Below are 22991 nucleotides of genomic sequence, written 5' to 3'. Positions count from 1 at the left end.
TCCCTCAACACCAGCAAGTTTCTTAGCTGAAGAATTCAGTTGAAAGAATCTAGACAATACAAACAATTTATAAGCCTTTCACAAATTTATAATCCTTTCAAAATTACAATATTTCACTTAGGCCCCACTTTTCCTTGCCAGGATGGGAAACAGTTTTAGATAATGCTATCTATATGATTTGAGGTAAGATTTTTTTCTCCTGAGTCTTCTCCCTCACACCCCTCACACCTCTCACATCTCTTCAGAGTACATTTACGATCACAGGTTTCCTATACTAGCCTGTTGTTCTGTGGTGGTTTTTTTTTTTTCTGATGTAAAAAAAAGTAAGAGAGCATGCATATTTACAAGCAAACTTTACTTGGTATATGAAACATACAGCATGCACAGTTCATACACATGTTCTCTCTTCTGTCTGACATACCATGGAGATCTGGTGTTCTATCATGCTTATCAAATATTTGAGTGGAAGGAAAAGCCATAAAATCCTTCTAATTGTGAGGTGATAAGAAATACACTACTTCCCAATAGAAAAGGGTGAAGAAAAAAGGATGAGGCAGGGGGGAAAACCATAAAGCTGCCCTTTTCATTTGTTCATTTGAGATGGAACCAAACACGAAGAGATTGAAAAACCTCAAATGACTCACTGATACCACCAACTGGGCAAGTAGCACTGCCATTGTGAGAGGTAGTAGACAATTCCCACTATGTGATACTATTTCTAGTTGCTTATAGTTTTGCTAAACTCTACAAGTTTAAACATTCTGTTAAATCACAAAATGGTTTGGGCTGGAAGGGACATTTAAAGATCATCTAGTCTAAACCCCTGCCATGCGCAGGGACATCTTTCACTAGATCAGGTTGCTCAAAGCCCCATCCAACCTGACCTTGAACACTTCCAACAATAAGACATCCACAACTTCTCTGGGCAACCTGTTCCAGTGTCTCACCACCCTTACCGTAAAGAATTTCTTCCATATGGACAATCTAAATCTACCCTCTTCCAGTTTAAAATCATTGCCCCTTGTCCTGTCACTACAGGCCCCCCCTCTCCATCCTTCTTATAAGCCCCCTTTAAGTATTGAAAGGCTGCAATAAGGTCTCCCTGGAGACCTCTTCTCCAGGCTGAACAACCCCAACTCTCCCAGCCTTTCTACCTATACAAGTTTGGGTTTGCTTGGTTTAGTTTTTCAGTGTTCCCCCCCGTCAATATTACAGCCAAAATGGTTTAGCTATCCCATTTAGGGCTGCAGAAAATATGCTCGTTTGTTTGTTTTTAAAAAAGTCTTTCATGCTTTTTATTGATAACAAAATCTGTGTAAGTATAAGCCTTTTGCCATCCTTGTGAAAATTAGCCCAAGTTTTATTTGACTATGGGCTTGGCTTTTGAAACACTAACATTTGTAAGTTTTTGTACATACTGCAATTGCTATAATCTTTCTTGAGTGAGAAAGAGAAAGTTCTTTAAGTGCACAGCTGTGCTGAGACAGACCAAAACTGAGAGAACAAACATTTGAGAAAGGAATATGACAAGCAGAGAATGAATACAGAACTAAAAAGGGAAACAGGACAGTGGACCTGTGTCTGTGTGTGGACAATGATGACAAATTAGGTGAACAACCAAGAGACTGGCACTAAAACTAAGCCGAAGATACCTGATGAGGTTCTGGGATTGGTTAGGCAGAACCTGAAACAATGAGACAAAAGTAGAAGATACAGACAGAATGAAGTTCCTGGGAGCTGGTAGGGACAAAGGGGAATAGCCAGAGATCAGGGTAGGAAGGGTCAGACTGTAAATGACTGGGGCTGGAACTTGGATGCAACCATGTAATGCAAGTCAGTACATTCACTGCATAAAGAAGAACAAATAAAGGCTACACTGAAACTTTTCTAGATTTTGACAGCATGATTTTGCAACATTAAAAGCAGCCACAAACAAACCACAAACTAAAAACTCAGCATCTAGTTCACTTGATAATATAAACAAAACCTATACATAATATATACATTAAAAAGTAGAAAATAGATAATTAAAAATATTACATACTAGTGATTGCTGTACCTATGTAATACATTTCAGTCAAGGTGTCTACTATCTGTTTGAGGTTTCGGACACATCCAACTGCTAGTGCAACTAGTAGCTCAAAGCCAGCATTAATAGTAGCTGGTGAACTACAGACTGGTATGGCCTGCTCAGCAGGCAATTCTCCATTTCTCATGTACTGTAGATAAACATTGGATGCCGGAAAGATGAAATCATCTATCAACTCCTGAAGAAGAAAAAAAAAAAAAAAGAAATCACCTGTTACCATAGAAATGCACACTGTTTTATAACAGAATAAGAGTTAGTACATAAATGAGTGTCTGAGAACCAGAGAAGTACTTAAAAAAATCCAAGAGTTAAAATTGAGACCAACACCATAACGAGCTTTTAAATTTAGAACAGAATAACTCCATTCTAAAGTGGTTCCCTGCAAACCTCCCCCCCCACTGCAAGTTAAAAATAAATCTGTATTATTCTTGATTGGTAAAAATTTTCTTTTGCCAAACCAGTATTATCTACAAAGCTCTTTATCAATCAGTACTGAAAAAAGCCAACATTGCTGCTGTACAATATCAGAGGTACAAAGAAAACACATCTGATTGAAGAGACACTCAAATGTCATGTATTTGTTCAAACCTGCCATAAACATTAATAGCACTAATTAAGAACATGTGGAGAAAAGACAATATGGAGTACTGAAAGAATGCAGTCCTACACAGGACCATCCTGTATCTAGCTCACTATCCTTGTGTGATGTTTGCCGAGTCTTGGAATAACAGCTCACGAGGTTACAGCAACTCCATACCAGTGGTTCCGAAGAATGGGAATGTTAAGCACCCTTATGAGTAAAATGTGTAATTTTTTGAAAAAATTATTTTTAAAGAAAACATTAAACTTCAATTAGAAGCCCTTGTCACACAGTTAAATTGGGACCTTTTATGGTTACAGACCACAAGTCACAAAAAAACCCCCAAAAAACTCCATAGGCCAAAAAACTTGAACTTACTTTAATGAGATTAGCACCTCCTTTTTCACAACCAATATGGTATTTCTTCTCAGGTGTCTGGAATGCTAACAACTCTTTTGTTACTCCAAGGTGACCCTCTAAGATAGTTTCTTCGACCCCTGTTTCCCCTGTTCTTTTTACTTCATCCTGCCATTTAAGATAAAGTTGGGATTCTCTAAATAATATACATTTACCAAGCTTAAAACTGTACTTTACAACAAAGCAGCAAAAAGCTCATTATCAGAAATAAACTTATCCTAAAACTTACCCTAATCCTCTTAAGCCAGTCAATTTCATTATTGAGAAGAACTTCAGCATTGGGTACATTAATATTGCTGTTGTAAGCATAGTTAAGAAGATGTCTTAAGAGAGTGAAGTAGTCTCCAGAATGCTTAGCTCGCTCTCTTGCAGTACTCTATGTAAACCAAAAACAAGTGATACAGAATTCATACACGCTTCTACTTAGAGTGCAACACTAACATATTCTCCCTAAAACTGGCAGTAAGTATGAAAGAAAAGAAGTGTAAGGTAATTTTTAACCTTTGAGAAGTTTACAATTGTATTTATCTGTTAATGAATGACTTCTGGACTATTTTAGTAGCAAATTCTACACCTGAATGGGAAACAAACAATGAAGTGATCAAATGTTCAGGAGAGCGATGAGCATGCAGAATTGAAAAGCCCTGGCAGGCCCAGTAAAAGAAAGCAGTAACTGTAGGTATCTATCTAATCTGCTAATGATTTTTACTTGAAGCTTAGCATTCACTGAAGATCAAATGCATATATTAAAGCTTATTGTTCATGTTCTTATCAGAAAGTGCAAAAAAGTTCCTTTCCCCCTCATCTAACTCAAATGGAAATCAACTGTGCCACTTGCCTATAGGTCAAAAGGAATCTATATTTTAGTGACTGTTGTTAATAGCAGTTTGCTTTTTCTTGCAGATATTTTGCCTTATTACCTTTTACAGAAATTCACATTGTACTGAAGCCTTTACCTCTAAAAACTTACCCCTAGAACAGTAAACAGCAGGGTAATGAAGAAGAGGAGAGGTCTCTGTCCCATGCAACACCTAGTAGCCATTAAAAAGAATTGCTCCTGTGCCATCTGACGAACAGTTCTGGAAATCATTTAATAGAAACATTATATACAATCTCCCTATCCAAACAGGACACTAAAAAAAACAATTAAATTTGTGCTTATCTGTTTAATGCCATTTTCTAAAACTGCACATAATGTAAGAAATGGGAATACTTTAAAATTTCACTGCAAGGAGAAACAATATGGTGAGTAGTGAATAATTAGACACATGAATTACTATTACAAAACCTGTTCCACAAATCAAATATTTAAAGGTAAAAGATAAAGAAACTTATCAGCACCTAACCACTAAACCTTTGCAACTGCCAGCAAATATTGCATAACACAACAAGCAATTTGCAACCCTAAATAAATTTTTCTGTTTTTTCTAATCAAGCACCAGCTGTGCCTGAAAGACAAAATAAAACTATCCCAGTAAAACTGCTCTTATGTATCACTACAGCAGTTTGCTGAGCATCTAAGAAGTGATCATAATTTATCATTAGCAAGAAAGGAGAAAAAAATGACCCCCTGAAAATTCAAGTGGCTAGAATTAAAGGAAATTTTCCATTTAAGAACTTAATCTAACCACTGGAATAATATGGGAATGGATAAGCTTAAGGAAAAAAAAAATTAAGGCAAATCCTATTCTTTCAAGTTGTAAGATTAATTGTCTGAGCATTATAGCTTGTAAAAACTGTTAGAAACAACTCTGCTTGGGTGGGGAGAGAATACAAATGAACACTGAGCTTTATGAAAGTATCTCAACATATAACAAACTGAATTTTACAGTCTCTTTTTGCTGTGGCTGTCATCGTTTTCTGCCCATGAGGTCACTGTGGAAAGCACACAAAAGAATCTTATTTCCTTCAGAGTTCTTTCATGTGCAGTAAATTGTGCTTCAAAGACATGCAAGAATGACCATGAGGTCAGAGCAAAGATGCACCTAGCTGAGCACTCTGTCTCTGGTATACATCTAGGAAAGTGCAGAAGAAGAGGGAAGCATGCAGTGACACTTCTCCAGAATGTTCTCTCAGCTTCTAACAATTTGTGGTTCAGGAAGACTACCAAAAGCAGTATTTCATAGCCCTCACTGGACAGATTCATGAAAGAACCCCTCAAACTATTTCCAAACTGAAGGTTTATACTGCTTAAATGTTATGCTCAAGAAGTTCTTATACAAAGAAACACTGTTCTCTACTTATTCTCCCTTTGCTACTTCTGATTTTAAAGGTCTCTGTGGTATTCTCCTCCCACCATTTATCTCTTCTCCAATACAAAGTGCCCCAAGCTATTCAGCTGTTCCTCAGATGGAAGTAATTTCAGAGCTTTGATCTCCCTTGTCACCCTTCTCTGATCTTTGCAAGTTCTACTACATTGCTTTGAGTTGCAGAAGACATTGGGGTGGAGGGGGTCTGTTTTGTTCTTAATAAGAATTGACATTTTATGGGATCTGATTGCTGAGCTGATGTTTTCATAAAACTTCTCACAGAAATTTCTTTTAAGATGCAACCCTTCAACTGCTTGGGACACATCACATAGACACTGCTCAAGTTCATGCATGTAAAGGCAGAATGAAATAGATAAAGGTGGCATTTTCCTAAAGTGAGAAATGTGACCAAGGAAACACATACTTCACACTGTTATGTTTCTAAGGAATATGCAGTATTTGAACACAAGCATTATACTTTTGTGAGGCTGCAACAATCTAAGAGCTCTTAAGGAACCATGGGAGGGATGCAGCTGCCTAAACGCAGGCATCTAGTGCCATGTTAGACACCATGACAACAGCGTAGAGCTGGCAGATAGGACACGAGTTGCATGATGAACTCGCACTCACGTGGAGGCCAAATGCCTCCACTAAGGCAGGCAACTTGAATCCCATGCTATTGATAGCTCCAGGATACAGATTTCTGTTTAGTTAACAAAAGTCAGCCTCTTCAGTGGCTACAAGCACCATTGCTTTACATGGGCAGTAAGAATTTTTATTTATTTGGGTGCATATGTATGACCACCAAACACTTCGCAGCCATCAGCAGAATACTTCTGGGTTCCAGGATCATTTAGGACTAACTGTTCAGCTATCTACTGTTGACTAAGCCAGTTTTGTATTCAGGGGTCATCACTATAAAATCAATTACCTTGGAGAGCAAGAACTGCTCTAGTATTTAGTATTAAATATTTTGCATTCTGTTTCTCAATTTATAGGTAGCATGGTTATGCTATGAGGAAACAGCAGAAGTCCCATACAATCTCAGCCTCTGAAAGAAATAAACAAAACCCACTAATCCATCTGATCTTTTCCAGAATGATCATATTTGTGAGATCTGAACTTGATCATCTTCCTTGTCTTTTATGGTGCACCAAAAACATTTTCTCACATGCATATTTTTGCTCACATTGTTCTCGGATTGAGGACAGGAGATTAGAGAACAATAGTTGAAAATGGAAGGATATTCAGAATTCTGTCTGGTATTTGCTAAACTTTCTCTGCACTGCAAACACTAAACTTGTTTCCACATAATTCAGAAGAGGAACCTTTTTTTTTTAGCTTAGTTCAACTTCACTGTCTTCATTTTCAAAGCAGTCTTCCGTTTCTACTCATGTTTATGCTATTCTAACCACGATGTAATAATGAACTGTTGCATTCTAAGTGAGATTATCATATGTATCAGAAATTTTACAAGCATATGAGAGAAAAGAGCTCAATGGTTAGCTTCTTGTACTGACAGTATGATCCATTTTTCCATACAATAAATTCAGCTCATTTCCCATTCTGGTGGAGAAAGAAAGCAGAGGTAAGGAGCTGAGCAGCAGTCTACTTGGGTAAGAGAAGCCCTTGCAAACTTTATCCCCTCTGACAAAAAAACCCAAACCAACCCCATCCTACTCTTATTTTTAATGGGCAAAAAGCTAACATACCTGGGGAGTTAAGCCACTGCTGTTCAGACTTGGACTGACATGCCAACAAAACATGTGGAAAGAGAAGCCCCACCTTGGGGACACACCTAGTTTCTTCCAATATTTTAGGAAGAAAAGTACAACAGTCAACTATTCATTAGGCATAACAATATGAAATAGTTGGGATTCAAATTCAGTCAAAGCAGCTCAAATCAGCAAGAAGAGTAACCATGGGGAGAGACTGGCAAAACCATGACAGATATTCCCATCTGTAAATCAAGACTGCAGGTTTTGCTAAGAAGACCTTCTAACTCCATCACAAACTGTGTTAGATAGAACCTGCACTATGAAATTCAGAGACTAAACTGTTTAACATTGATAGATTCAGAAGTTCCCAATTTGAACCAATAGTTCACTTCCTTAGGAAAATATGACCAGAACAGAAAAATCCTCAGAGCATCTGCAGTTTTCAAAGACCGAAAGAGTGGGAACAAGTCATCTTTGCTGTAGGTTTGTCATTGGCACTACTCTGTGTGTAAAAACAGAACACTGCTATCTTGCTAGTAACTATTATAGTATTTTACATTGTGCTGTAAATGTAACAAAAAGCAGACTAATTATTTTTTGTAACCAATTAACAGTTAAATGTACTCATTCTATGGGGTTTTGTTTACTTGTATTTGTTTTTAAAGTAAACATTAACACAGCTATTCTGTGAGTTCTCGCAGCAAAAAAGGCATTATGCACACAGCATTTTTAGACTGGGAAGGATCACAAAACAGATTCATAGTTACAAAAGAATATCCAAGTATTTTCTTCTTTCAGTTATTCTTGATGAAAAAATCCTGGCCTATTAACCCAAACCAGTGAAAGTGATAGCAAATAAGCAACTTTTAATCCTGAGACCTGATACATGGTGGCAGAGATAAAAACAAAACAAGAGAGATACCTAGCTGTGGTGACAGCTTCCCAGCCCATGTAAAGTGACAAGAATCTCAGTTTGTGATATTCAAAGCTTAAAGAAAAGTTTTAAGACCATTTCATGAGAGATATGTCACACCAGAAGAAGCCCCAGAAGTTTTAATGTTGTAGTACTGCCAAGAAATAAGTATGGAGATCACACAGATTTGGCCAGTATATGATATAATAATCTTTAAGTTCTCCAAAGTTATTATTTGTGCCAACACATTTCTCATTTACAAACTAAATCCGAGAACTGCTCACTGAACTTAATATGCAAAGAAATACTTCTGTCTGCAAAGCATTGATACCAAACACTAACTGAAATATAAACAATGCTGGTGAACACTTGAGAAATGTCACTTAAATTCCAAGTACAATGCCAGAAAGACAGATAACTACAGTGAAATTTATTATAAAAATTATCACCCATTACTTACATTTGTACAATTAAGATAATGTAAAAAAGCCACAAATCTGATAAATCTTTGGACCCACATGGGGGAGGGAAGGGGAAATCAAACGATGGGGGGCAGCACTAACACTTGCCCATGCTATTCAGCTGTACTGGTACTCCAAATTTGACATGTGGCCAACATACACTTACTGTCAAAATAGTAACTTGATATCAACGGTTGACAGTTTTTAAAAAAAAATTTAGTGATTTCTTACTTATCAGCCTTGAAAGTTACCAAAAATAGTGAAAGACAGCTTGTTTCATTTAATATGTAAAATTACAACATACATTTGTCAGCATGTTTCGTTACACTTATCTAACTTAAGTGACAATAAAAAGCTTCAGTGAAGCTGAAAATTGAACATCCTATATCACAGGTTGCAAACTAATAAAGCTTGTGGGATTCTGATAATAACACTACAGTTTCATCGACATGTGCAAGTAGTTCACTGTAAAGAGATACTCTGATAATACTATTGATCCTTTTGTTATGGTGAATATTCCTGAAGACTTTTCAACCTGTTTTATCTAGAAAAGTAAAAAACCCAAAACATGGTGCTGAAATTCTGACCTCAGTCATCTCAGAGTGCCACAATCCAATTCCATTTAAAACGTACTGAAAGGCTTAGACAACTTCACTAATTCCTGATCTCTGTCGTTTCTCAAAAAGTTAAAATATTCATGGAACAACAGCAGAGATCTTACAAAACTAGAATTAAATCTTTAGTAACAGTTCAAAGCACTAGTAACTAAGTTTAATAACAACATACAAAAACTTTCCACCTGGATGGCTACTAAAAATACACACCCTAATACTTTGTATCACAATTTCAGGTGGGCTAAAAGTCACGTGACAGACATCATACAGATGCTGTATCATGCAAATGCTGTCTAGGAGACCTTTAGGAATAGCCTGGAAATAACAAGAGATCCCTGAACTCTATGGAAGGACTGCAGGGCAACTGAACCACATCGCTCTTGGCAGCTCCTGCTGGTTTTTCCCTGTCTGTCTGTCCCCCAACAGTGCTAAGGCTTCCACCAAGACACTGTTACTGCACCAGGTGACAGCTCCAGTGCAACAGCTCTATGTAAAATGTGAGCCATGTGAAGACTTGCAAGTGTACCACTCCAATGCAAGAAAACCAGAGGATTAAATCTTAACTCCCCCCTCTCCTCAAACTGCTAGCACTGTATTTTGCCTTTACTTATCAGAAAAGTAGAGGAAAGTTCTTCTATACCGAAGTCACTTAAATATTCTAACGTATTGAGTATTCACATAATTTCTGAAAAACATGAAGTACCTATTATTTTATTCTAAATAAGTTGTTCTAAAGCAATCAATAGCACATTATCAGGTATCTATCTGGCTTGACAATATCCTCCTTATGAGTACAAAGAAGATGGGACTGATACAGCTACCACTTTAGGACAGGTATCCAAATTACAGAATTATATTGCTAAACAATAAATTAAAACAACTGCAGAAAAGTCACTTAAATAAGGAGTCACTGGTCTGCATTTAGGCTTTACATTAATTTTGAATTGTAAAATAATATATGTGATTAAAAAAAAAACCACCACCAAAACTTACTTGCTGTGACAGTGCAATAGCAAATCAATGATAAACGTCTGCCATGCCTTTTCTTTACTGAGTGCATCCAGTGCTGTTGGAATCAAAGCAAAACACAGGGTCATCACCTCCAATGCTTCACAGCAAACTTGTTCATCTTCCATGTCTGGTTCATTTCCTGCATTTGTCTGTGAAAATAAACAAGAAAGCACAAGTGGGTATAGAAAAAAACCCCAACTGGCTCCAAGGTATATACACTAAACACAAACACAAACCACAAATTTGTATACTAAGTGATTATCAGTGCCAAGTATTTTATGCACTCCACTCAGGTGTGATTCAAAACACTATGCAGGATGACCTGAACTTACAGTACTGTGCTTCTCAAAGGAGGACTCCAAGCACAAACTTAAGGAGGCAGAAGTTAAATCAGAAGCTTGCAGGCAAAAGTTACATCAGTTAGTACTGTTGGGTTTTTTGTTGGTTTGTATTTGGGTTTTGTTTGCTTGGGTTTTTTTATATTTTTAAGTAAGATTCTTTTCTTCACTACTCAGAACCTGGAGTTTAAAGTTTTGGAAACAGTTACTATTTAAACAGAGAAATGCTGTAGAAAGGCTGTAGTGCTGTATGACTCATCAAGTCGTCCAGTTTTACCAAGCTTTGATACTCACAACGCATTTGACCAACAGCTTCTTAATACTGCTAAAATTTATTCAGTACTTCACTATTTTTCAGAAACATGAAACAGCTGAACCAAATTTCAAACATAGTTGCTGTGATGACTTTTGAAATATGAAAGGATAATATTTCTAATTGGTACATAGGTTATTGTTTCAATTCAGTTCAAACACTTGCATCAAGTGAGTTCATTTTGCTGCATTTTCCCCAAAGTAAATACTTTGAGGAAAAAAGCAAGCCCTCTCCTCCAAAGAAGGAGCCAAAATTTAAAGCCAAAATTAATTAGCTTGAAGTTCTGAAGAAACTGAATGTGAGCAGGTTTCAGTCTTAATTCATCAGTAATCGTGGCTGCAAGTTAGCAACATTAACCACAGACATAAAATAAGTATTTGTTTTATATATGGAAAGGTTATCAAGATTAAGTAGGCAGAAAGAAGGGATTACAATGCAGAAGAGAGAACAGGTTGTGAACAGCAGAAGAGGACAAATTATGTCTCAGTCTGGCAACAGACACTATTTTGTATTTGCACAACAGCTAAAAATCAGAGACAGTCACTACCACTGCAGCAGGAGGATGTGGTAATTCTGACACATCAAGATATGAAAGTAAAAGCAGAATGCTTTCAAGAAGTTCAGGACTGCACCTGCTCTGCACTGAAGCCCTGTTTAGAAAAGAAAGTTATTTCTGCACGGGTGCAGGGATCTAGCAGAAAGGCAAAGTGTATTTTATACTCAATGAAGTACTTCCCTATACTCAGGCACCAAGAGCTGACGGGTCTGTGGAAGCAGCATACTTGCAGTATTTCAGATGGGTATGGGCCTTCTCTGAGCTAATAAGGAAATGGTCGTTTGACACCACTGAAAGCCACACAGTCTTCTTCAACCACTGAGAGGACTCCCACACCAGAATTTTTTGAGGCAGGAGGCAGAAGAGACTCCATAACAATTACGCTCTCAAAACAATTTATCTGGACCTTAAAGTTTAATTTCATTCACCAGTTAAGTTCAGAAGCTTCTTGAAGTGCTCAGAACATTCTTTCAGAAGTCATACTTGATAAGACTACTCTGAAGTGGCTCTTGAAAATCCATTTACCGTAGCTGCCTTTGATGTTTTTAGGAATCCTGAGATGTCATTCCCAATTCCACAAAAATCAGTCTGCTTTTGTTCTTAAACTAACATTTAATGATAAATCTCTAACCCCGCAGACTTAGCAAAATGCTCCCATGACTCATGAGTTAAAACTCTAAGGTTTAGTGTTCAACTTAGAAAATTGAAAGCATTTTTCTTAAAATACTTTTTCCTCTAAGCCAGTGTCTGCCAGTCACTGGTATATTCAATCTCTATAAAACTACCATAGGAGTTACTTCCTCTCATCTATAACCAAACGCAATTCTCTTAATTTAAGAATGTGTCTTTTCTTGCATCATATTCATCTATTACTGCGATACTTTCCTCTCCTTTGATGTTATCTTAACAAAGTGTACTTTATTCCCCCTTCTTATGACTTCTGCCAATTTCTTCTTCTTTTTAGTTTCCAATTTTTCCCTTCAATTTTTATCTCCCTTTTGCTTAGGATAAACCAAATGCAGCTGTGATTTATTACAAATGTCCGTAAGTGTCAATAAAAATAAAAAAACACAGACAAAAAACTTTGAATGAAGATTAATAATGTACAGCTTAAATTTCACCTATTTTAAAACTTCAGTTGTTCAAAAAATATTTTTACAGAACTTAACTGTACAATTTCCACCCAGAAAAACATCAGAAAAGAACATTTAGGTATAATTTGCTTTAGGTGTATATTCTTTAGTGCACTACTACTCTTAAAATATCAAATGTATAGATATAAGAGCACATCTTCATGTGCCTGGACTGTCACATTAACTAAACCACTTTTTACATGCAAGTTAAATCATCACACACACCCCCCCCAAAAAAACCCAACCAAAAAAACCCCAACTTATTTCATGAAGAAGTCATTCTCACAGCAATAGAAGCAGATGCCATTATACAGATGCCATTATACTACTACGTAAGCTAAATAGAAAGGTGTTGCATTTAGAGGATGAATATTTACTTCAGCAAATTGATCATTTAAGCACAACAGCTAATACACAAAGAATAAAACTTCCCTATATATTCCTTTCCCTTTTACTCTCAGGAAAGTTATTGACGAGTACTAAACTTGATTTTATAAGGCAAACAAGCGAAGATGTTTAGAGAACAAAAATAGTTTTTTAAAATCACAGCCAAAATACAGATTACTATTTCCTATAACTGGAAGCAACATTCATTAAACACAAGCTGTATGATAACATACTAATATATAACCTCCAACTCCCAACTATATGCGTAAACCACACGTGAAACCATGAAGATGGTCTACATATCTACATAACAAAAGGAAAAAAGTCATATAGAAGTAGCAGTTATTTCATTTTACCAACGATCAATTAGCTCTTGTTTCTCCTTCTAGACTGCACATATGCTTTAAATCGACTTCTGTAGAATAGACCTTTTAAATTTGAAGACTAGAAAAATTAGCATTGCAAAGAAGTGCTTTTTTCTTATTTAAATACAGAATCTAACTGGGCTGAAAACATGTTACAGCACCTTCAGAACAGGTGCATTTTTGAACTGACACCAGATTCAAGCTACAATTAAATAGCTACCAAGAAAAGGAATTTGGAATAGAAAATTAAACTGTGGTATGACAACTGACACATCATACTAGACTCCGAAATACATCATCACCAAGATAACTACCTAAGAGCTCATCACACTCTAAGTCTGGCCTGGTTGACACTGTCCCTTTTGTAAACAAAGGAATAGTTACATAGAAAAGAAGTTGCTTAGGAATTCTTACCTTTTCATAGATTTTACTAATTTCCTCATTCGAGCTGAAAACCAGCTGAACTGACCCACAACCTGATGCCCAAACAATTTTTTGTACTGCCCTGATAACACAGATATCAGGGATGTATTTTGAAGCCTGAAAAAAAAAGAGAAATAAACCAAAGCAACATTAAAATGCAGTTGCAAATAACATCACAATGGATTCTAAATTATCACAAATGTTATTTATAGAAAGCTTAAAACTTAAAAATCTAAAATTTAACAAAGAATTTGTCCTTAAATAAAGAAAAAAAAGATGACATATCTTGAAAAGCATTTGTACTTCACTCATGTAGTATGTTTTTTTTTTTTAATAGAAAGTAGCATGTATTTTAGATATATTGCAGAATCTTACTACCAGGAATTACAAGAAAGTGAACATTTTTGATAAATAACCAGCAACTCTTTGATTCTGAGTAAGATTTAGCAGAAACTACCAACTTCAATGCTAAAACATTCTTGTTTCGGGGCAAAAAACCCAACAAACCACCAAGCATGCATCTGGAAGGCAGCTAGTCTCTTAAGTAATGTAACAAGTTGAAGTTATTTTAGGGTTTGTCGTCCCCCTCTCCCCCAGATATTTATTGTGCTAGCTGATAGCTAGACAAACTAGCACTTATCAAGTATGCGATTAATATATAAAGGGATTGTTCTATATTCAAGTTATACAGGGTTTTAAATTAGTAAGAACACAGATGATGTATCTTATGAATGTAGACTCACTCTTCAGTATTTTCGGCATGGTCGGAGTTAACATCCAATAGTTTCTACTAATACACAAACGTCACAAAACATACTACAACTGACATTATTTATAGTTTGCATCAACTTTCAAAAAAACCCCAAACCTATCTGGAGACTATATTCAAAGTAGAACTGTCCAAAAAAATAGACAATCTTTAAAAGCAGATGGTAGCCAGTTCTCAAAAATTTCAGATTTCATTTTTCTAATGCTCAGACTTAACGAAAAAAGGAGACTCTATGAAGCTTAACTAATAAGCTAGCTGCATCAGGAAACCTGAACATTGTGCATTCTTGCTACTGATATGGACACTAACAATAGTTAGGTATTTCACCTTTGCCACAAGCAAAGCAACCTTACAGTAACAGCATTACAAGAAAAATTTGTCACACAGAAAAAGAACATTTTCTTTTTTAGTCTCACTGTAGTTTTAAAATCTTGTCTTATCAAAATTTTTTAAAAAGGTGAAAGATTTCTTTCCGTGCTGTAGTCTTCTGTCTGGCCTACGGAAACCACGTCAGATTTATTTTTTTTAAAATTGTGAGGTCAGTTGAAAAAGAGTCTTTGACCATCAGAACATTAAAAGAAAAAAAAAAAGTCTTTCAAAGGCAAACTACAATACATATGAAATACAGATCTACAGCAGTTTTCATAATTCCCAAAAATTATAGACAATACTTTAACAGTAATACTGCGCAGATTCCTGTAAGAGATTCAGATTTGTTTGCTTTGATGTGCCTGGTGAAAGAAAAATTATTTATTTATTTATTAGAAGGCCTCCAAAACGGACAAAGGCACAATTAAAAACCTTTCTTCATACCTCACCTCAAAAGACATTTCTTCTGTGGAAGGAAGTTAATTAAATCAGAGTTCAACTAGCTGTTTTTACACATACACCTACGTGTATACACATCACCTATGGATGCAATACCACCACTAAAGGAAGGCAGATGGTTCAGTCTTGCAGTCTAGTACATTGTACTTTCTTTAGACACAGCTCTTTGTTCAGAAGAAACAGTGTACTTTTCAACACTAAGATGGTAATAAAAGACTACTTTTATTTAGGTAGCTCAGAACTGTTTTGGAGATAGCTTTGCAGAGATTCTATACAGTATAGAAAAACAATATTAACTGCTTCCACACTGGAAACTGAGGGATCCCGACTCACTGTGGAAGAGGAAGTTGCAGTAGTTCCAATTTTAGATTCTGCTGAATTCAGCAGAATTCACTAATGTGTTCACTAACATGACTCATAATTCCAAATCCAAATGGGGTTTGGTCATACCATACAGTACCATACAGATAAGACTATTATATTTGCAAAGCACATTGTTTAACCCTACTGAGCTCCACAATCCAATTTTTCACTCATATCATTAATGCATTTTCAATATATAAAGATACACTGGCAACAATTTGAGACTTTGATCTTTCACAGCATTCAAAAATCATGCTCAATATTTAAAAACTCCCTCCCCTTTTCTGTGTTTCTTTTCAAGAAGAGAATGTTACGCAGAAACCAAAATATAAAAGACCAAAAAAAGGAAGGTATCACAAAAATGTTTTTAAAATACCCATTTAACTTCTTTAAATCTATTAGATCAGAACTTCAGAAACTTGATGTAAGTGTAACAATAGTCACAATCCATTAAAGAGCTTGTACAGAACCTATTTCACTTAAGCCTCCTTATTAGCTATTAGACACTGAATTTCATAATTTCATATGGAAACAGTTCATTAAATACTTTTAATTAGTTAACAGCTTATGAACCATATGAACATTACCTAAAATGTTTCATGACATTTTAGAAGGAAAATCCATGTCTTACAAAGCAATAAATTTAAGGATTTTTTTTTTTAAAAAAAAATACTACAGGGAAAAAAGGTGATACAGAAAGGAGTTCACTAACCTCATCAGATATTTGCTGTGCAAGACGTATTGCTACATTTCTTAGCATGCATTCTGAAGTTGGATTAGGAATGTTTTGTAGGGCATTTTGTAGCACCACTGCCTGGTCGTGCGTAGCCTGGTTTATCTGGAAGAAAGTATTCCTTATTTTTACATGGAAAAAAAAAAGCAAGAAGATACAAAAATACAAAATTACTTAGAAAGGTTTGGTAGAAGTAGGTAAGACCTTGGAAGGAAAACTACTTACAGAAACGTCAAACACCAAGAAAAATAAACCCCCTCATTTTCAAATAGATACCATCACATCTGAAGACACTGTATGCTACAGTGCACGAGCATAGAGTACAAGTAGTTAAGAGGAGAGGCACTTGCTCAAAACTACTTATGTTTATTGATCAGACTATTTCAAGTTAACAGAACATTTAGAATTACAATGCCTCCTTCCCTTTCTGTTGATGTAGGAAAGAAAGGGTTGGCTATAACAATGGCTATCCCTTTGAATTAGCTAATAGTGTCCAGACAGAACATGGTTGTGGTGTTCATTATGGTTAACTACATTTTAAACATTTGAGTTAGAGCACTATTGAAGAATTCTGTTCCGGATTATCCCTCCTGTTCTTTATCATAATTTCAGAACAGAAACAGTAGCAAGACAAGTTTTTATCTTTTCTGTATTGGTTTGAGCATAGCGTTCCTCCTCCTTGGGCTGACAGAGCTCCATAGCTCTGACAGTTCAAGTCTGAAATGGTTGTTTCCTTCTCATAGACAAACATGCTTGAAAAGACTCTCTGTGCTATGGTTAGAAGTTAAAGCTTCTTGTACAAAAGAGTTTCTTCATTTTCTAGTATCATTTCAGCCAAAAAAACCCGCTGCTCAAAATGCTGCTCAAAAGACACACTGTGAAGTTGGTCTGTAATACCTGGTGCTGGCCATATCCCTTTGCTTTGTCAGCTTCACTAAGACACTTGATTCGGGGAGCAAAATTACAGAAGTCCCACTGAAAACTGGACTAGAGCTTACACAGTCAATTAGCTAACAGAAGCTGGCTGTAAAAGGATCAAACAATACATATGGGGGCAAATCAGGATCTATGTACCGGAATACTACGTTTAACAATATTATTGATTCAACTTTCTATGAAAGCAAGGAAGAAAAAAATTTAAAAGGTCCTAGTAACAGCAGCAGACCAGTAACTGGAAGACTGCAGGCACACAGTCTTGGTTACTTCATTCTCGTAAGTACTGACAGAAAGCCAAGACAGAAAGTTACGCTATGCTACTTATGCTTTAGATACGATAGATGAAAGGTATTTACAAGAAAGTTACGCTATGCTACTTATGCTTTAGGTACGATAGATGAAAGGTATCCCACCTCCACCCCAAGGTGTAAGCTTATTGGTACTGCAGCAATAAAAACTATCAAGGCTAAAGTCCTTCAAACAGGATGACGATGACAGCAAGAATAACCATGTTTTTTCCAACAAATGAGTTAATAATAAAGTTAGATGTTTGCAGCACTTAACAGTGAATGTCAGTAGTCATGTACAAATGTTACTATGTCCTAAGCGGTCAGCGTAAATGTTTCAAACAGTACTTCAAGACTGTCATTTCAAACAGTACTTCAAGACTCAACTGATGTCATCTGTGTTCCAAACTGATTTTTGAATAATCGTCATTAGAAAATAGGGCAGTAAAATTTACTCATTTTAAATAGATGATGGATAGGGTGGCAAACATGTTTGATTTAAGATGTTTCTATTATATTCTAACATGAGACATGAAAAGGGATCTTCACCTCTTTGTAATCGTCAAGAGTTTCTATTTCCTTGAAAAAGAATGAATCTGGTATCTTCCAACAGAGCTAACCAGTACAGATATTTATTTTTCAGACCTAAGGGGAATGTACTTCTCTGCTTCAGAGGTGGATCTTAGTAAATATTCTGGAGGAAACTGCTCTGGAGTGGGGCCCTCTATGTATTCTCAACTATAGGTTGATAGCTCAAGCAACTATTTGGGATGGAACTTCACAAAAGAAAAAAAATAAAACAGCTGGAATACCTGGAAGCAAATGCCCAAGGACAGCAGCAAATTTTAATTTTTGGACTCTATGCTGTATGCCTACTGTAAAAGGGCAGAAATAAAATCTTGACCCGCAACATACTTGTCCAGATGTAGAAAAACCAACTAGCCATATTAAAGATACACAAAATCTACTACTATAGACATGTGAGATCACCTTTGAGAACACCTGTGTTACACTTTCCCTTTCCAACTCTGAGAAGTCTTAGGGTAGGACACCTTTCCACTATCAACACTTAACTTTGCCATGTACCTAGTTGTTCCCTGCAAGAATTTTCTACAAGCAATGCACAGAATTAGGAATCTAGCAAGCCAAGGACTTATTTTTGTGTACAGAGAGGGTTGGCATGACTCAATGTCAGTTCTGTTGTTTTATGCTCTAATCATAAATAGGAAATACAAGAAATTCAGAGGCACATCCTTCAATAGACTCAACAGCTCAAAAGAATCAGAATTTACATTTATGGAATAAATGTACTTGAAAATGGAAGGTTACCTGTACTGACAATCATGCAAACCATTGAAAATCATATATAGAGCATGTGGATCTCACACCTAACTTTTCTACAGTCAGAAAGAAACAGGATTTGTTTAGTAAGTTGATCCCTTTTTTAGTTCTTGACATGTAACTCACTCAAAGAGATTGTCAATGGAGAGCGGACAGATGTTGCTGCAGACAATATAAAAACTGGAGTACATTGCTATTTGCATCAAGGAAGATTTATATTACCGGTGAAATTGTACTTGTGCCTTCCACAACTGGCTGACAAGCTTCTGCCACAGCTCGAACATGGCCATATCCAATTGCTGTTAGCAATAATTTGGCTATTTTTAGAGCATTAAGGTAGGCACCCCTTCGAGTTTCCATATCTGCATTTGGCAGGAAGTTATTTCTAGTCAGCATGCTCAATACAAGAGGCAAACCACCACTTTTTAAGAAGTTGTATTGGAAGTCACTGGCATCTTCTCCCAGAGGTGCACTGGCAGGCATTAACAAGGCATAAACTACCTGTAGAACAAAATACAGAGTTAACTAACAGAAATGCACTAGCTTGAATATAGATGATTGAACATGAGACTATGTTGGAATGCTGTGACAGCATTGGCCATACACCAGTTTATTCCAGTACACTGTTAAGTATTTTCAATTGTTAATTTCAAACCAGACTTTCATCTTAGGTTCCACAATGTTACAGAAAGGATTGCGAAAAAAAAGAGTTGAAGATTTTTAAAGAACAGGCAAAGCATCACAAACCTCTGTTAGATACAGCACTTGTGAAGCAGAAGGACCAAAGAATAGAGAATCAAGGGATGGACTAAGGCTGCTTTCCCCAAGCTTTGCATGATCTAAACAAATAGCTCTTAGTTTCTCAACTGTAGTGTTATCTGCAATAAAAACACAAACATTTTATAACACCACTACTCCAGAACAAGCCAATAGTATTTACAATTATAAATCTGAAAAATTTTAGGAGTATCAGAAAAGTTGCAAAAAATGTAACTGACAGACAAGATCAGACTATGAAGTGTTCTGCAATGATTATTTCTGTCAGTACAAAAGTGATCCTATTAAAGTAGTGCTACAAATCCACTTCAAAATACAATGCTTCTCCCCATTTTTACTGCACTGTGGCACTGTACCCCAGTACCAATTGCAAACTATGCAACTTTATACGACAGACAAGAAATAACTATTTGGGAAATACATACAATCCTAATTAGGATAACAATCATGAATTACAGTATCAACAAATTACCAGAAAGTGGAAAATAGTCCCCTAACTTAATTTTTAAATAACAGGTGAGCAATTATTATACATGATATTACAATATAAAAGAGGATCAAATGAAATTTTACCCGGTGGCATGAGCTTCATAAGAACACGTGCTCCATCTCTAAGAGGTGGCATATTTAGGCTACTGCCCAAGTCTGCAACTTGCCAAAGAAAAGAGATGTATCGAGGATGTAGTGACATGATCTTAAAATAAGCAAACAAAAAACCCCATAAAAATCATTAGTTAAAGACAAAGTATAGGGAAAAAATGCTTTTAAACTGTTCATTTCAGAATCTAAGTATATGCTTACCACCCCAGGCAAACAGCTTTCAACTTCTGGATTTGGACCATCACTGTAGTGATTGCCATGGTTGCCCGGAGAACCAGTTGAAGAGTCAGAAGAACTATCTGGACTTGAGGGCATATTAGAATTTATCTGTGTAAGCTTAGCCGTAATTAGCTGAAAAACACAATCATAGTTTTAATACTACGCAAAAATGAAGATTCTTTACCAAATAAACATCTGATACAATGTTAATGGCATAATATAAGGAGGAAGAATGGAACCATTTCACAAGAGTGAGTGATCCCATGCATGGTATTTTTCAAGCATTTACAAAAGGGAAGCGACATCTGAATTGACATAAATAATCAACCTGCAACACTTACCGTTTTATCTTTGAGATTCAACTGCCCAATTAATTTTCTATCATCTGCAGGGTCCACCAGTTCACCACCAATGAACAGTTCTACTTTTGTGTGCGCGCTATTGGCTTTAATACGATTGAGAATACAACGCCGTACTTGGCCAATTGTGTCATTTGTATGAGACCAAATATCCAAATCTTCCACCTGTCGGCCTTGGTTTGGAAAACGAACTACCAGTGTGATATGTTTACCACGGAAAGCTCTAAAAATAAACAAACCAGATAAAGTTATTTTTATCCTCATTAAATAATTTATTTTTCCTGCTGTATTTTGTGTTGCAGATATTTCAACATCAAATCTTTACATATGGTGGTATGCTCCAGCATGAGATTATTTTGTGAAGGCACCAGGAATTATGCAAACATAACATACACAGAAACTTTCAAGAAGCCACACTCCGCACAAGTGCATTAAACATCTGGTCAACTTTACAGTCAGGTTAGGAACATTGACAGAATTTTAAGAAGTCTCTTAAGAAGTTTTGGATCTTTTCTCGTGCTTGTAATTTTCTGATCAAAACGCACAAATAAAGCTCAGACTGGCAACTATGTTTTACTCTTTTAGCAAAACAACTTATTTTAAATACACCAAGATCAGAAAAAGCCATCACGCCACCAATTCTTAATGCCTTCTGTCAAAAGCTGTTAAAAGTTTTGTATTAGAATTCCAACTTAAAAATCAAAATGCTTTTACAAAATTCAAAGAGGTCAAAAAAAGAAGAAACGTTTTCACACCAGCAGTGATCACACTTTGCACAATACCCGGGAACTCATCACGAAAGATGTGTCCAGATAAGCCCAACAAACTAATCCCATGCAACAGAAGAAGATAAAAATTCCTCATAAAAGCTCCCTGCTAACAAGACCTGTGAAAAAGTTAGTCTAATCAAATCAGCAGCCCATATAAAAAAGATGCACCTGCAATCAACAAGAGAACTTACTTAGGACTAATCAATATATACAATAGAAATGCTGCAGGAGCACTGCAAATTACTGACACATCATGAAGAAACAGCAATCTCTTCAATTTTCTTGACAAAAAGGGCATTTAAAATAAGGGGACAACAAACCCCTACCATGTCTAAAAATGTTAGCTGCATCATAAATCCATAGCAATCTCAGTGTATTCCTTACGTATTTTTGAGACTTTCTTCCCACAGACAGCAGCTACTAACACCGGAACATTTAAACAGTTTTCTCTTCTGCCTTCCCCTCTCAGAAAAAAGTATTTTGTTTGTGAAAATATCTACACAACATTGGATTTAAGCGTTACCTTTTTCTTTGTACCGAAGACAGAGTTGAAGAAGGAGCTGCTAGGACTTCAGCTAAGTTTTTACTCAAGGACAAGTATAAGAAGAGTGAAGGTATACAGAAAATAAATATACTTCGAAGTGCTGTTCTCTTCTTCCCCTTTTTTTGAGGAATTTACACAGAACATTTTACTTAAAGAAAATCCTAAATTTAAGCTTGCAAAGTAAGATTAGCATCTCTGTAAACAATTCTGGAAGATGAAGATATACATTAACAACATGGTTTTTGTATGACAGGACTATGAAAACCAAAGAAGGTTTGCCCATACTAACTTGAAGAATGGTACTGCTTTTAAATAACTATCTGAAAAAAAGAAATACATCCAAAACAATCCAGTCACAAGGTACATTGTGCTAGTCATAGAATAAACCACTAGAAACAAGTTTATTCTCAGGTCTGCTGTGCCTTTCATATATGCTTGTGTTTGCCTGATCTTTCAAATTTTTTTTTTTTTTAAACTACAGAAGAGTTTAAATGTATCAGCAGAGAAAATGGAATTCTGAAACTCTCTAAATACAGTCCCTGAATAGAAACCCTTTAGAATGTAAAAATCAAAGATATTACTAATATTTTAGTTAACAGAAATCAAAATCACAGTAGTGCATTTCCACACATACCTTGACATAGGTAGAATAGTTCTCTCTTCATGGTAATCACTGTCACATTCATTTATGTACTCTCTTAAAACAGTCAACACTCTCACCATTCGTATTGCTTCTTGTCTTGCACAGTTGATACTGTCTTTATCTCCATCCAACACACATAATGTATCATAGGAGGCTTTTAGACGATCAAAACAGGACTGAATGAAGTCCTCATGAATCACTACCTAATTACATTAAAAAATTGGTGCAATTACAAGAAACATTAAAAACCATCTT

The 22991-nt window shown here is 36.0% G+C and overlaps 1 protein-coding gene across 3 annotated transcripts in view; it reads right to left on the bottom strand.

Annotated features, from left to right (window-relative positions):
- Positions 1-22991, bottom strand: part of LOC104078746 (probable ubiquitin carboxyl-terminal hydrolase FAF-X) — an 80271-nt gene that overhangs the window by 21332 nt on the left and 35948 nt on the right. For 2 of the 3 annotated variants that reach the window (XM_009580507.1, XM_009580508.1), the window contains exons 17-29: positions 22728-22939; positions 20762-21002; positions 20403-20552; positions 20175-20295; positions 19572-19702; positions 19047-19325; positions 16240-16365; positions 13559-13684; positions 10035-10201; positions 4057-4165; positions 3316-3462; positions 3048-3194; positions 2045-2267 (exon numbers count right to left, since the gene is read on the bottom strand). In XM_009580507.1, coding sequence (XP_009578802.1) covers positions 2045-2267; positions 3048-3194; positions 3316-3462; positions 4057-4165; positions 10035-10201; positions 13559-13684; positions 16240-16365; positions 19047-19325; positions 19572-19702; positions 20175-20295; positions 20403-20552; positions 20762-21002; positions 22728-22939 — 2179 coding nt within the window. Of the gene's footprint in view, positions 1-2044; positions 2268-3047; positions 3195-3315; positions 3463-4056; positions 4166-10034; positions 10202-11562; positions 11566-13558; positions 13685-16239; positions 16366-19046; positions 19326-19571; positions 19703-20174; positions 20296-20402; positions 20553-20761; positions 21003-22727; positions 22940-22991 lie in introns of all 3 variants that reach the window. The other variant, XM_009580506.1, reaches the window with a different exon arrangement.

The sequence above is a fragment of the Fulmarus glacialis genome, unplaced genomic scaffold (assembly GCF_000690835.1).
Source record: "Fulmarus glacialis isolate BGI_N327 unplaced genomic scaffold, ASM69083v1 scaffold2866, whole genome shotgun sequence".
In the NCBI taxonomy this organism is placed as follows: Eukaryota; Metazoa; Chordata; class Aves; order Procellariiformes; family Procellariidae; genus Fulmarus; species Fulmarus glacialis.
The sequence above is the reverse complement of the archived record's forward strand: the minus strand, read 5'-3'. Positions and strand labels throughout refer to the sequence as shown.